This window comes from Aquarana catesbeiana, linkage group LG03, assembly GCF_042186555.1.
Source record: "Aquarana catesbeiana isolate 2022-GZ linkage group LG03, ASM4218655v1, whole genome shotgun sequence".
Taxonomy (NCBI): Eukaryota; Metazoa; Chordata; class Amphibia; order Anura; family Ranidae; genus Aquarana; species Aquarana catesbeiana.
In genome coordinates, this window is record NC_133326.1 from 632,930,325 (window position 1) to 632,947,147 (window position 16,823).

General features: G+C 42.3%; 1 protein-coding gene across 1 annotated transcript in view; it reads right to left on the bottom strand.

Moving 5' to 3' along the window:
• Positions 1 to 2,677: 2,677 nt before the first annotated feature.
• Positions 2,678 to 16,823, bottom strand: part of PTGER1 (prostaglandin E receptor 1) — a 30,696-nt gene continuing 16,550 nt past the window's right edge. Inside the window, exon 3 of the mRNA XM_073622482.1 lies at positions 2,678 to 5,225. Coding sequence (XP_073478583.1) covers positions 4,980 to 5,225 — 246 coding nt within the window. The 3' untranslated portion in view covers positions 2,678 to 4,979. The remainder of the gene's footprint in view (positions 5,226 to 16,823) is intronic.

Here is a 16,823-nt window from a genome sequence, read left to right on the forward strand (position 1 = left end):
ACTTGCTATCTGGGGTGTCTATCACAAGGTACACCATGTGGCCAACATAACCACGTGCTTACTGGGCACCTAAACCCCCCCTCCTGCCCAGACCAATTTTCAGCTTTTAGCACTGTCACTCTTCGAACGACAATTGTGCGGTCATACAACACTGTACCCAAATTAAATTTTTATAATTTTTTTCCCACAAATAGAGCTTTCTTTTGGTGGTATTTGATCACCTCTGGGTTTTTTATTTTTTGTTAAAAAAATTTAAAAAGACCAAAATTTAAAAAACATTTTTTATATTTACCAATTTATATTTTGTTAATACATTTTGCAAACAGGTAATTTTTCTCCTTCATTGATGGGCACCGATAGGCTGCATTGATGAGCACTGATAAGGTGGCACTGATGGGCACTGATGGGCACTAAGAGGAAGCACTGGTGGGCACTGATGAGGTGGAACTGGTGGGCACTGATAGGTGGCATTGGTGGGCACTGAGAGGTGGCACTGGCACTGATGGCACTGATGATGGCACTGAAGAGCGGCACTAAAGAGCACTAATAGCTGGCACTGATGGGTGGCAGTGATGGGTACTGATGGGTGGCAGTGATTGCTGGCACTGTTATGTACTGTGGGCACTGATTCATGGCACTGGCAGGTGGCACTGGCAGGCGTTACTGGTGGGCACAGATGAGGCGACTGTGCCTCTTCCTCTTCGGGACCAATGTCCCTTCAACAGAAGCCGGCAATCGTCTTTTTTTTCTTCTCAGGCTGTCAGCGTGAGAATATAAAAAAACTTTTACCGATCTTCTGTTTACATCACGTGATCGGCTGTCATTGGCTGACAGCTGATCACGTGGTAAGGGGCCGGGATACTCCGATCTGTGATCACCCGAGTCTCATTGACTCAGTGATCACAGCACGCAGCGCACGCGCCCTGCAGGGGGCGAGCGGGGAGCATGCAAAGGGGAGGATGTCTATTGATGGCCTCCCAGCAAAGTAGATCCGCACTGTAGCCGTCATTCGGCTATAGTGCAGATTTGAAGGAGTTAAGGTTTGAACCATTCGGTAGTGGCTTTGAGTTTTAGGCTATAAAAAAGCATTGTATTGAGTATGTAATTTGTAGGTATTCAAAATCCTTCATTTTCAATCTTGCCTTAGACCCCAGGACTAGGGAGAAACAGAAACATCATTGGTAGCCACAAAAATTAGAGCCTTTTTTTCAGGTAGCTTCCAAAGTCCCATCCAGAAAAGAAGATTTCCTCTAATCAGCAAGACTTTGATCAAGAATCAGACCCTCAATTACTGCAAATTTTCTCAGAGGGGTTCCGTATTACTCTTGTCAACTACGGTAAGGCTCCATGCACACTATAAGCTAAAAATAATGCCAGAAAAATGCTGGATGAAAAATTATGATAATATAATTTTTGTGCCAGCTTCTAGTAGCATTTTAGTTGCTTGTAGAAGCTTTTAGGAGCATTAAGGAGCATTAGCATTTTATTGGCGTTTTTACAGTACATAAGGAAAAAAAAAGAAAAAGATCCAAAAAAAAATTTAGTGGCATTTTAGTAGCGTTTAGAAGCAGGAAAAATGCTCTAAGTAACTCTACAAAAACATTTTTTTTTTTTGCTCCTAGAAGCTGAAGCTCAAAAAATGCTAATAGCCTAAAGTAGTGTGCATGTACACATAGAATAACACTATTTAGCTTCTAAGACCCCATACACACTATACAACTTTTGTTGCCTGATTTCCTTTAGATTTACCAAAACCATGTAGTGCAGGGGCCCTGCCTGATTGCATACAAATTGAAACTCTTAAGGTTTGACCTCATATTATATGGTTTTGGTAAATCTGAAGGAAAAAAAGCTACAGAAAATTGTATAGTGTATACAATTTAGGGCCGGTTCACACTGCTGCGAATTCTATTGCGAATTTGAGCCGTTGTGATAGCTCAAATTCGCAAGTCATTTAAATAACATAGTTTTCCATTAGCGCCGTTCACATCAATGCGTTGTGAATCTAAGCTGCGTACAAAAAGGGTCCGGCGCGAGTTTGATCCGTGTGCGATGCGAATTCAATGCAATATTTCCCGTAGAATCGCAGTAGATTCGCCAGAACACATAAAGAATTCACAACGAAAATGTGCAACGCAATCGGATCAAATTTGCGCAAGATTCGCACTGCAGCAGAGTGAACCGGCCCTAAGAGCAGAAAAAAATGCTAATAGCTTCTAGGAGCTTAAAAAAACGCTAGTGTGCATGGAGCCTAAAGCCTAATAAACAAAGCTTAATATTTTTAGGTTAGATTTTTCACAATGTTTATTGGCCAACCTAAGTAAGCTCTTGCCATTTAGAAGTTTTTCTGCATTACGTTGTGTTTTGGTTTTGTGTTTGTTCGGATTACTAGGGAAACGGGATGCATTATTATAATCTATCCTCCTAAACCTTCATATTTTCTCTTCCTGTCTTTCAGGATCTTATGCTCACAGCCGACTGCATACTACAATCTTCTTTTCATAGTTGGCTTCCATGAACCCTCTCACACTGCTTCCACTGATCTGCTTGTACAAATCCTCAGTGGCTCTGAGGAAAGCAATGCAACTTTGCAAGCAGCACCCCCTGACTTCATTGCCAACATGCTAACATCTGATACTCCAAGTCCGGGAAAAGATGGATCATAATGCAGAAGAGAGAAATGAGACACCATAGTTTATTAATGTATTCTTGTATACAAAATGTCGTGCAAGGTGACACATTTATTGTGTTTTCTCTCTCTCTCTGATATAAGTTTGTGAGGTTCCATCAAATTTGTGAAGGCTTCATGTAGAGCTATCACAAGGCAGCCTCTGTGACTGGATTGGCTTGTAATCACAAGTGTGATCTTGTCATTCCTACAAAAGTTTGCTCACATTGCCATGGCATTCGTCCATGGATATTTACCCAGTTTGCCTCTCCTGGTTGAGCTGCGGCATGCTCTTTGGCCAATAAACTCAGTGACTGCCCAGGCCACAAAGCAGACCACAAGGGCAAAACAGTGTAAAAATGTAGTTGTATTCTATCTGCAAGAAATATACAGTATGTTCTGTATGCTTTAGGCCTCATTCACACGAGGCGGATCCGCTCAGCGGAGTCCCCCAGCTCAACAGGAGATCCTGCCGTTGATCTCCGCTGAGCCGGCGGATGACAGGTCCATCTCTGTTCACTAAGCAGGGAGGGGCCTGTCAAAGCGCTGCTGATTCCTATGGAGAGATCGGACGAAAATGGACAGCATGTCCGTTTTCATCAGATTTCATCCGATCCGCCAAGGCAGATGGCGAACATATTTCCATAGTCTGATTTTAGCGGATCGGATGGCAGACGGGTGTCAGCGGACACATCTCCGCTGACATCCGTATCCCCATAGGAGTCAATGGATGGACCGCTTGAATCCGCCTGAAAAACGGACAGGCGGATCCGAGCGGGCTGATCGTGTAAAAGGGGCCTAAAGGAAGTGTGTGATGTTTTTTTATGTATATGTACAGTGAATATTTATTCTTTTTTTGTTTGTTTTAGGACTCAAAACACATTTAAAAACTTCTTAACTTCTTTAGAATTGTACAGTATTGCCTTTTAATATTTCAAAAATACTTTTTCTGCCAGCAGGTGGAGCTCAGGTTCTTTTTCAAATATTTAGCAGGCTCATCCTAGCTGCTTTGTTGAAATAAAACCTGTTGTTTACAGTGCTAAAGTTCAAATTTACATAGAGTTGTATGAAAAACAGCAATGAGGACATCCTTAAAGCAACCTGCAAATTCTGCCATTTCACCTCAATTATGAACCATTCTGACAGGCAGAGCTCCTGTCCTCCCCTGCAGTGTGGTAGCTTAACTGATCCATCCCACCCTCCACATATTCCTATTGGCTTTTTACTATGATGGGCTATCTCACTGGGAGGTAGAAGGGAGGCGCAAACTTCAACAACACCAGGGAGTGCCAGAAGTCTACGCATCAGAATGGCCTGGCATTTGGGCATGGAGACAGGACGTAGAGTCTTCTGCAAGTATATGTAAGCATCTTTACATGTAGGCAGGTTTTTTATATGAAAGATTTTCTTTAAGTTTCATCCTCTGGTATCTCAAAAAGCTATTGGAGCAGCCTATATTGTCATTATTATGGTCAATGACATGTGGTTTCAGTTTTGGCTAAATTGCAAGTATCTACATTGGATGGAGCAAGCCATAGGTCAGCTGGAGAGATAACACTGGTGAAATGTCCATAAACCCTAAAGGCTATCTATACATGGAGCAAGAACTATTACTATGCAATAATTTCACAGTATGAAGTACGAAACATCACATCAGAGAACCTCAGAAGAACACTTTAATCTCCAGTATATTAGAGATTTTCATCAAATTACCCATGGTCCTCTGTTAAATGTACAAGAGATAATCTAGCACTGAATAGAGATAAGCCACTAGGGAAAGCTCTTCCAGCACACACAAAGAAATAATGTGTATGTGAGGTGAGAAAAGGATCTTCTGAGGGTATGGTATTTTCATATATGACCAACTTAAGACTGCGATGAGCAGCAACATTTTATTTTCAAGTCATCCAAGTCTTATACTGTATGTCTAAGCCCATGATCTGATTCCTTGATTTCTAGTATTCTCAAGACTACTATCATGCACATTCAAAGTTCTAATGAGGTGTCCAATAGTTTTTCTCTCAAGGATTTTTGCATTCTTGTGCAAGATCCATATGTACAGCAAGAGGTTGTCTTCTCTGCAGCGTTCTTGCATTTCGCCTTGTAATCATCCAAGGCCAAAATAAGACACATTCCTTGATTTGTAGAAGTGGTTACTACAACCATTCATGGGAAAATTTCCAATGATGTGTGCAATTTTAAATTTTCAAAGATCTTTGCATTCCTGTGTAAGATCTTTATGTACAACAAGCAGTTTTCTCCTCCACAGAGTTTATAAATTGTTCCTGTATGATGCTTTGGTGCAAGGACTCTATAGATGGCTGACTGCACTGCGGTCAGAGCTCTGGAAGTCTCCAGGATCCCAGCGGATTGGTTTTCCCCCTCGTACTCGAGCCACTCTCACAAAGATACTGCAGAGATGGTGAAGCACAGAGCGGCGAAGGAGAATATACACCCAGGGGTCTAGGATCTGGTTGCAGGAGGCTAGGCGTACAGTTAACAGAAGCCAGTTGGAACCAAGGAGAGGGGTACCAGTCTGTAACATCACCACAGAGACCTGCAAGTAGGAAGACATTGAGAGTATAAAGACACATGTGATGGAATCTAACAACTCATTAAAAAACATGTCAGGGAAGTGTTTTTTTGTTTTTTTGTTTTTTTTTTACTTTTGCTAGGTTTACTAGGTTTTTAGTCGTTTGGAATGGTAATATTAAGCTCTTCCTTTTGCTCCACTTTTGTTGTAGACAAATTAAGCCCCATTGCTCAACTTCAGCCAAACCGTTTCCTTTTAGTTCTTACAGAGTGGGGAAAGGGAAAAGTACTTATCAGGCTTTTATTATTCTCTGCTTTCCCATTGGGAAGATTTAGGGTGTTGTAAGGACAGGAAATAATTAGATATAATTCCGATGGGAATAGAGGGAAAGTACATTTATTTAGTAGAATGGTCTGGGGTTAAAACATCAGTTGGGTTTTTATTGCTTTCTTTTTCCTGTCCTTGTGGCACCTGGCCACTCTCATTCTTGTCCTGGTGTCATAAAGACAGGAAGAAAGGGAAATTTATCTAACTGGGAGACAAGCAGCAATTAAAATCAGATTTTTATCCTCTTTTTGAAAAAGAAATGGTTTGGGTGGAGATGGACTTTGAGTTCCACTAAAGTTGTATATTGAAGCTGTAATTCATTCAGATTGATCAGAAAAAAAGATAGATATTGAGAACTACACCCAACCTGAGACTTGAGATAGGATACTGTGCAAAATCCATACCTGCCGAGTATAACCAGATACTGAGAATTAGATCCTATATAGAGAACATGAGGCAGGATGATACTGTGCAGTATCCATACACGTAGAATTAGAACAGAATTAGCCCCTGTGTACAGAACATGTAAAGTGGTATTATGCATTCTCTATACATACAGAATAAGAACAGATGCTGAGAATTATACTGAAAACATGCATTTTATATCCAACATGTATAACAAAATTTTCAGTATGCAACATTTATATCAGCCTTTCTCAACCAGGGTTCCTTCAGAGGTTGTCAGAGGTTCCTGGATAATTCATTTCTTTCTCTTAAATAAGTAACCAATGACACCAATGGTTACCACATTTTAGATATCTGTAAGGGGGGCACTCTTCCTAATGACTACCAATATAGGGGATATTCTTCACCTTGATCACCAGAGTAATGGAATCCCTTACCAATGAGCACCAATGTAAGGTGAGATTTCTCCCACTGACAGCCAATCTAAGGGGACCCTTCTCCAATCACCACTAGTCTAAGAGGGGACCCCTCTCCACTGACCACCAAAGTAGGTGAGCTCTTCACTAACCACCAATGTAAGGGAACAGAATTTTTGGACATTACTATTATTTATTTTCATTATTTTTACTGAAAAAAAATTGTTATATAGAGCAGACCTGGGTGTGAAAAAGGTTATGTATGCCGCATTCTTTATTTGGTCATGCCAACAGATATAGATCACTGCAGCTATAGTAAATATTAGCAGGGGGTCCTTGAGACCCAGAAGATAGTTCAAGGGTTCATTTTTAAAGGTTGAGAAAGACTAGTCTATACTTAATGTAAATGTTGTCAACCTTTTGAAACCCTAAACACAACAGCAGAAAAGGACTGTCTTGCAAAGTTAGGGTCACCTGGGAACTCTGCAGGGATAAGAGCAGAGTCAGACCTCTAGTAAAAGTAAAAAAAATCATGAAAGATTAGTCCAGCCATTCTCAGCCTTTTTAACCTGGGGGGACCCCTGAAATAGCTGTCATGTGTCAGGGAACCCCTGCTAAGATTAATTCATTGGGCTTTGTTAGGAAAATGACCCTTACATTGGTGGTCAGTGGAAAGAATGCCCCCCCTTACAGACAGCTTTAAAAATCATTTGTGCCTTGCTACTGGATCTGCCAAGTGATGATGGACCTAGATCTATGAAGGCACCATGAGATGGGACGTCAATTAGCCACAGCTCAAGGAACCCTGGTTGAGAAAGGCTGGATTGGTCCATTATATGGGGTGACAGGGAGAGATGACAATTCTGACAATGACTTTTAGTTTAAATACACACATACAACTTAGTGACCTGATCCTGTATGTGACCTGCTATGATCCAATGGGCAGTGCTAATGCACTAACAAATATTTGGGGCTTTTGTCTGCACTTAAAGTGGAACTCCATCAAAAAAAATTTTTGTTTATTTTTTTTTTTTAAGGAAAATTTTAAACTTTGGTCACAAATGAACAATATGTGGCCTTGTTAGGGAGATTTCCACCATTGCTTCCTAGCAAGGAGACAAACCAACAACACAATTTTTTTTCTATTAAAGTGGATGTAAACCCGAAAAAGAATTTTTTTTTGTATATCATACTGTAGAGTATAAGATTTCTTATCATTTGAGCCCAGTCTTGCCACACAGAGTTAATCCATCTCTGAGCAATCCTCTTTTAATGTTCAGGGAGACAATTCTTGACAAACTGAGAAAAACTTTGTCAAATACTCCCCCTTGCTGTGTGTGACAGCCTAAGACACATGCAGTATTTTTTAATTCCCTCCCCCACTCCTTTCTTCAGCAGCTCTGCAAGGATTGGCTGTTCCACACCTCAGCATGATTTGGCATGCTGAAGTCATGTGGTTACTTTCCTGTCTTTTCACTGGATGTTAGAGATCATAGCAGAAGTTCAGCAGACGTTCAGTGTAAGAAATACACAGGGGAGTGTAGAGATGGGCGGGGAGTCTACTGACATCACGACTCCACCCACCGAGCTCCAGACAACAGACCCACCAACAGAATATGCAGTTTTTCGGGTCTCATAACAGACAGAGGGGAGACATTTGACAGGTAAAGATACATGCAGGAGGCATCTATATCCTTATAGATAACCCCTATGGCAGTAGTTTAGAAAGGATGACATTGGGTTTACATCCACTTTAAAGCAAGGGAAGGTAGTGAAAGTGGATCTGATCCAGCTAGAAGTGGGGCAAACCTCAGAATAATTACTGGCCAACATGTTGCCACTGTTGAAGGCCAAACCATTCACAAGTACCTTCTGGAAAATCATTACATCAACCTTTCCTATGTGATCAGTTAGCCAGTGTCTACTAATACCTTAAAGAGACAGATAGCGTGCTTTGGGATTCTTGTGTTTTTTCGGGATATCCTGTTTAACACTCACCTTCCTGCCCACAAGTGATGTTGTTTGGATAATAAATTCTTCAAACACCCGGATTCTTTAACCCATTATATGCCAAGGACTCAGCATGAGATGAAATAGTACTTGTAAGCTTCCAAAGCAATATGCCCTTAGCATGAATCCTATTTTTGTGTGAACCTAAGGAGTGAGTTTGCTCGATCCCAGATTCTGTTTCTCAAAAAGGCCAAAAGGATTCTTCCATTGAATCCAATGAAACTGCTCTGCTTTAGTTATATTAAAGACTGCGTATACTACCCAACTCAGTTGTCAGAACTGACAAGAAGCTTTGCTGGTAGGCCTGTTGAAATGTTTAGTGTGTAGTCTATGTTTAAGACAATGTCCACTTCGAGGATTACCTAGTTATAAATCTCAAACGGTATTAATGTGCCTTCGGCCCATGTACATGGATTGTGCTCTACTTTGTTGTTACTAAACAGTGTGATTTACTTCCACTCTTACATTCCCTTCGTGAGGAAATGGTGTTTAGTTGAATGTTGGAACCGTGCCCTGTTTTGATGTTTTGTCACAGTGATCCTTTGATGAAGGAATGCCTCTTATGAATATGTTGAGAACATGAACCATTGTACCATTGTCGCTATCGTATGTTGATTGAAGGGATCTTATTTTAATGCACTACATTCAAAGGGACCGAAGAAATAGGCTCAGCCCACCTTCTGGACTGTGAACTGTATAAAGTTAGGATGCATTCTTTTTTCTTTACTGTGGGTCAGAATTATATTCTTTATTTTAAGGGTTATGCTACTAAAATGAACTCAGATTTGTTACAGTATCTCTTAGAAGGTCTGATGTCTCCCCTTACCGTTCCGGACCTTCCAATAGTTCAGGGGTCGGTAATTAGTGACACATAGTTCAGGAGTCGGTGATTTGTGACCCACAGTTCAGGGGTCAGTAATTTGTGATGCACAGTTCCGGGGTCAGTGATTTGTGACCCACAGTTCAAAGGTCAGTACTTTGTGATGCAGAGTTCAGGGGTCAATAGTAAGTGACGCCGACTTTAGGGGTCAGTAGTTGGTGACGCAGAGTTTAGGCATCAGTAGTTTGTAAAGCAGAGTTCAGAGGTCAGTTATTTGTGATACAGAATTCAATGGTCAGTACTTTGTGATGCACAGTTGAGGGGTCAGTAATTTGTGATACACAGTTCAGGGGTCAGTAATTTGTTACGCAGAGTTAAGGGGGCAGTAATTTGTGATGCACACTTCAGGGATCAGTAGTTTGTGATGCACAGTTGAGGGGTCAGTAATTTGTGATACACAGTTCAGGGGTCAGTAATTTGTTACGCAGAGTTGAGGGGGCAGTAATTTGTGATGCACACTTCAGGGATCAGTAGTTTGTGATGCAGAATTCAGGGGTGAGCAGTAAGCTATGCAGTGTTTAGAGGTAAGTAGTTTGCGATGCAGAGTTCAGCAGTCAGCAATTTGTGATGCAGATTTCAGGGGTCAGTAATTTGTGACGTAGAGTTCAGGGGTCAATAATTTGTGACACAGAGTTCAGGGGTTAGTAATTTGTGACACAGAGTTCAGGGGTCAGTATTAAGTGAAGCAGATTTCAGGAGTCAGTAATTTGTGACACACAGTTCAGAGTTCAGTAGTTTGTGACTCACAGTTCAGGGGTCAATAATTTGTGACAAACAGTTCAGGGGTCAGTAGTTTGTGATGCAGGGTTTAGGGGTCAACAATTTGTGACAGAGAGTTCAGAGGTCAGCAGTAACTGAAACAGAGTTCAAAGAGCTGGTTGGTAGGACACAGGCAATAGACCCACAGTGCTCTGAATACTATATTTGTACTCCAAGCACTGCAGGGACAGGGACAAGTGGCATGTGGCTCCACACAAAAAAAAGTCTGATCCACCTGCTTGCCTTGCCTGAAAGTTGGGGCAGCCTTCAAGCATTTCCTGGAGCACCCCAGGGTCCCAGGACACCCCTTATGAGAAAGACTTCCTTGGAGGTGTGCAAATGCCTCTCAGCGGTCTATTTATAAATGTTTTCACACAAGATTCACACAACTTTCACCAAAGGTCCATACCTTTTTCTATTTGTATATATAGCTGGTAAAATATATGAATCCTGGGTGAACGTTGTGTGAATATTGTGTGAAAACATTTATAAACAGTTTTTATACCACCTACTGTTGATTTGTTCCAGTAGACTTTGCCAAAGAGAATATGAGTTATAAATATTAATTAGTTTGCAAATCCCTTTTAATGGGTTGCGCTAGAGAACTAATACATATTTGTGGCTGTATGGCTGTAGCATTTCCAAACCTTCCAGAGGAGCTTTCATTAAAAGCAAATGTGTATTGTGTAGGCCTGCTTTTAGTCTGCATTTAGACTAAGGTGCTTTAAGCTGGATACTTAGGGGAAGTGGAGCTGAACTGTCCAAAAGAAGTGAAGCAAACCACAGGAACCTTCACAGTTAGTGATTATTAGATTGTAAACTCTTCTGAGCAGGGCCCTCCTAATCCTCTTGTATTTTATTGTACTATAACTGTATTGTCTCCCTTTTATATTGTAAAGCGCTGTTTAAACTGTCTATATAAATCCTGTATAATAATAATAATAATAATAATATAGGCTGTCTACAAGAACTTTGATGAACAATCACTGCATAACCCTTTGCTGTATGTACAGGGTGACAGTACCTGCTATTCCCCTATGTAGACAAAGTCTACTCCTGGGTATTTTTGTAGGGTACCCTGTTTAACTATCACCCTCCTCCACAGAAGTATAAAAAAAAAATACTTTTTTGAATAAAAAATTGTCGACGTACTAAATTATATTGGGAGGAAATGTTCATACACAGTATATTGGGTGCTGATGTCTTTATATAAATTGGCTCAGTCTGTTGGTAGCACAAATAAACTGTCCTTCAGCACTAGTATAAGTGTAGCACCCTCCTAGGTAGGTGCTAGAAGAGAGTACAGTTTTTGATCTGTCTGCTTACCAGGAAGATGGTCAGATAAAACTTAGAGTGCTCTCTGCCTACCAGGGAGCGGGATCTATTGGTTAGGTCTGCTCATTGTGCTCAGGTGCAGCTCAGCTTGTTTGACTGTTTCAATACTGGTCCAATAGGGAGGCATATTGGACAGTGGGAGGGGACCTGACAAGTGAGTGCACAGGCTTTGTTACAGTCCTGGCAATTGGCAGAGGAGAAGTGCTGCATTACATGCTAGGATACTGTATTAAAGCCCTGGGCACATGTGCTCAGGGTTAGTTAAGCCAGGGAACAGAGACCAGGATGGAGGGGGCAGGTGGTCATGCGGCCTTGGGTGGCCAACCCAAGGGCCTAGAGAGAAAAACTGAACCTAGAGGTCCTGCAGAGCTGACTGGAAGGGAGACACCAGGAAGGATCTGATTCTGCCTACTGTGAGTACAGATCTGTGTCTTTGGGGCCTGTCACGTGAGGGTCAACCCTTCAGCTAGAAGAGTCAGTGGACAGGTGTCAGTAAAGGGGATGCTAGAGAGTGTCCTGAAGATAATGTAGTGCATCAAATCTGCTGCTAGTGAGAGCAAGAAGTTTTAAAAGAGAAGTATGTTTTTTTTTATTTGAGATTCATACTTACCTAGTTGGATGCAGCATCAGACCGATGCTGCATCTGTCCCCCGCCGTCTCTGCACTGAGAACCGAGCCACCGAACATTGCCGATGGCTTGGTTCTCACAGATCCCTGAGAAGAGAGCTGCTGACTGCCAGTCAGCATCTCTCCTCTATGCTTATTGGAGCGCTGAGCTGTGGAGGGGTGGGGAGCAGTCGTCTCAGTGGCTCGCTGAGCCACTGAGACTGCCATCAGTCAAGGCAGTGATGTCAGCAAAGAGCGGAATTTAGACTGCTATAAATGGGTCACAGGAGTGCAAAACTAATCGCACTCCTGTGACCCAGAGGAAAAGTCCAGCCTAAAAAGCTCAGGCTGGACTTCTCCTTTAATTCCTCCATACCTGTGGCTGTATGGTTAAAGAAGTGTGACTGCATCCACAAATAATCTGGTGAGGCCAAGTGAGAGTTGTCCTTATCCATTGTGAATAGTTCCAGTTGGAGTATCCCACTAATCCCTCCCTGCTCCCATCCAAGTTCTAAAATAAAATACAAAAACCCAAATACCCTGGATTTTTCATTGAGTAATGAGCAAGCGGGAGTAAGGGTGGGTCAAGTGGAAACCCTTAGCAACCAGCTGCAGGTACCCAGATAGAGGCCTATGGAGTCAACACTCAGCAAGCCCTATGGGGACAGTGCTACATAAGCAATCCAGAGAATATACTGTCCCAGTATTTTACAGGAGATATTACTGGAGGATGACTTAGGCTACCAGGGGTAGTGACCCTTCTTGGCATAGGCCGTATATGTTTCTGCAATCTGTACTGGCTTCCCACCTACATACCAGAGTGTAGATAGTGAAAAAGAAGCCTTCCCTGAGCTTTCACCCCTCATCTGGAATCTGACCCTGTGCCAAGCATTGTCCTTGACAAGAGGGTTCCTTTCCTTACCACACACTCGCCAGAAGCTTGCCAAAATGACATGGGGTCCCCTATTTAAAAGATTCCCTCACCCAAGATGGCAGCCAAAATCTCACAAGAGTTCAGTGTCCAATCAGGCTACTTTCCTCTCTCAAGACACTGTATGGAATCACTAAGCGATCAATTCCCTTATGAGACTCCCCTTACCATGCAATAATGGCATGAAGCTACAGGTGTGAAGGCTTACTGCACCTGCTTACAAACCGAAACCCAGATTATTCAACCTACTGTATTCCGAGGACTTTTTCTGAAGTTGAAGAATACTGCTTGGGAGCTTCACAAAGTCTATTGAATCTAATCTGTTGAGAACCCTGGAGTGATAGTATATCAATTGTGTTTATATTAGCGTTCAGAGGCGTCTTACATACTTCACTGGGGTGAAAGTGGAAGGTTCCTTTGGTGCACCAAAATACCATCACGGATCCAAATATATAAATACATCCTCTGACAGTGTGTTACAAGTCACATTCTTGGGAATCCAAGGACAACGTGTGGCTCCCAAGACACTGAGTAGAGAGACGCTGTTCTAGAAGAAAGGGAGGTTTTAATCAAATTGCTTTTCATAAATGTTTATGTATGAGAATAGAAGGAAAAGTAAGCCATAAACATCAAGAACATCTGAGAGAAGATGTGGAAACCAAAATAACTCCCATGGAATAGCACATAGGAAGATACTTGATAAGCAGTCAGGTTAAAAAAATTAACCAAAAACCTTCCACTAGAATATGTTAAAGTACAGCAATGGATTCTTTAAATAGAAGATGTTGAAGCATTATTAAAATATTAATATAGAGTACAATTAAAAAAAAAGATGTTAAATAAAATGAATAAAAGGGGAGGTAGAAAAAGAAAGACATCTTGGTTTGTTAACTATCAAGATAGACATACAAGATAGTTAACAAACCAAGATGAAGAGAGAGCCATGAATAACGCATAACACATACTTAAACATCAATACTGAGATCATTAGTACACAGACACATGGAGCTTTGGAAAAAATCCAAAGATTATGGGTGCAATGGCAAAGTGAGTGTTAGAACAAGAACTAAGAGAGAGTGATGGAAAAAGCAAACAGAATGTTGGAAAGAGTCTAGACAAGAGATCAGAATGAACACAAACTATCAGTACAATAGAGACAGCAAGCTGAAGCACTCAGTATTGGACAGACAAAACAATTAGAGTATGTCCCACAGGACATATATGAATGTGTAATGGGTTTCATGTACAATAGAATCCAAGGTCCCCAGCCATTTTTATAGCCACATCATAGGAAACTGGAGAACAACATGTGGCTCCCAAGCCAGTAGTTTGGAGCCTTGCTCTCAACTGTATTGGGGAAAAGACAGTAGAAATATGTTTTTTTTATTACTTTTTTTATATGACAGGACTTTGATGTAAGGAGGACTCCTAAGTTGGACTCTGCAGTAAGGGAGTCTCTGATGTAAGGTGAACTCTGATGGTGATTCTGATGAAGGGGAAACTTAAGGTGGACTGTGATGAAAGGGGAGCTCTGATGGTACTCTGTTGTAAGGGGGAACGGGAACTCCTAAGGTGGATTCTGATAAGGACCCTGGTGTAAGGGGGGATCTGATGGGGACCTTGAATGAGACTCTGATTTTATGATTGTTTTTCATTACTTTTTATATTAGACATGACTCTGATGTAAGGAAGACTGCTAAGGTGGACTCTGGTGTGAATGGGGCTCTGATAAGGACCCTAATGTAAGGGGGCTCTTATGGGGACCCTGAAGTAAAGCCTGGTACACGCGGTGTGTATATCAGCAGGACCGGCTGACATTTGGACCAAGTGTATAGCTGTCCTTCCAACAGAAGCCGGTCTAAGGATTAGCTTTTGTTGAAGGGACATGCTGGAAAACCAGCATGTGATCAGCCCTCGCAGCCAATGGCTGTGAGCGCTGATTATTGTGTTCTGGTGAGGGGGCAGTCCCACTGTCAGAACACAAAGGCACAGCAGGACAGATCACTGCACTAACATCGCTTAGTTAGTAAAGCCCGCTGGTTTGAATGAAAAAAAAAAAACTGAATGTGTGTGCCAGACATGGTAGACTCTGTCGTAAAGGGACCTCTGATGGGCACTCTAATGTAAGGGAGGCTCTTGTGGGAATTCTAAAGTAAAGGGACTTCTAAGGTGGACTCTAATGCAAGGCGAACTCTGAGGGAGATTCTGATGTAACGGGGGACTCCTAAGGTTGACTTTGATACAGGTTCAACTCTGATACACCCTCTTTTGGGGGGAGGGGGTATGAGAAATGACCCTCCTCAAACAGGATATTGCACTAAAACTGTAGGTAAAAAATAGAACCAGAACCTTTGGTAAGGTTCCACTCTCCACTCAGGAGAGGGCCTCTGTGTACAGAGGGGATCCCCTTCTTGGGAAATGTACCAGTAATCTAATCAAAGTAATTGAGGAAAGAGACCAGCATTTAACATTAACTATAAGTATACTAGATGCACACCAATATGGAAGTAATATGAGGTAGATAAAGGTGAAAAACAGTACATACATCCAATGTAAAAACAGGTAATATCAGCAAAGAGCCCATCGGGAGTTCTGGTGGAATTGTGCACATATACCTGGGTATATATAGTTATTAATAAAGATACATTCACATGAATGTTGTGGCAAAGTTCAGTTGCAGGGGCCCCCTGTGGATGATTGCAATGCGGTACCTGTCTTGGTGTTGGAGACCTGAAGACAGTATCTGCAATGATGGGGAGATCCTTCAGCCATTCAACCAGCCTGGAACACAGCTTCTCAACAGCAGGAACCATGGTGTGGAACTGGGACTGTGTTGGCCTATCTACTCTATATCTTAGTCCCTAGCTAACCGAGAAAACAAATCATGCACAAAATTCCTTGCCAGCTTGTCAGAGCTGACTCAAGGTTGGATGGAAGAGCTGAGTGGTGCTTTTGCGCCTGATGATTTCTATGTGCTCTGCTTCATTTTGAGACATGTAAGTGACTAATTTTAAGCTGTTTTACTGATTAAAGATTTAAATTACTGCACTTAGCTGCACCCTCTCTTTTTATTTTTATTTTCTAGTTGCTTCTAATCTATCATGTAACGGCACCTCTATGCCTAACCTGGCTCTAGCCTATGCAAATTTTTGATCCCTAAGCTAAAGTTATAGATTTTCAGACCAGAGGGGGATAGAGTTAGCTATGTAGCACCCTGGGGTTTAGTCAGGGAGCTCCTCACAAATTGCCAGGATTAGTTATCTTGGTCGATTGTTAGAGATCTATTGATTTCTCCCTAAATTTGGCCTTGTTGCACTTTTCTCTTCTACCACTAGGTGGCCGGGTGCTTGGTGGTACTAGATATGAGAAGGGCAACCCAAGGTCAGGTTATGAGTATATGGGGTATCTCAGGCAATGGGCAGGGGTTTTCTTGAATCCCTTGGCCTGCTTGGAGAACCTATATATTCAGGGAGGTCAATGAGCTATGTTCTGTGCCACCAGGATGGCTGTCTGGGTGGACGTGTGTCATACGTCCCGGGCTGCTAGGCCAGGGATTGGGCCTATCACAGAGGGGCATCTGGCTGCCAGGCTGTGTGAGGGCCTATCCAGAAGTAAGAGGGCAGCGCAGGGTTGGGATTGCGGCTTGCAGTCCAACCAAAAGTGATGGTTCTGCCGGCTGGAGAACCTGTCAGTGGTCGGAGGTAGAAGGGAAGCTGTCGCCACGAAGGGACCAACCATCTTTACCAGGGACCACAGTGAGTAACTGAAGCAAGTACCGGAACCATATTCTCACCGAAAGGGCACGGTGGAGAATCGGGAAACTTCAGGCAGTGATCAAGTCAGGGACCCAACCCACGGAGGAGACGCTTGCAGAGCAGCCTTTTGAGTCAAGCCAGGGACCTTACCGGTTAGCAGGGGTGAAGCTTGAGAAGTATCTGGAGTGCTAAGCTAGG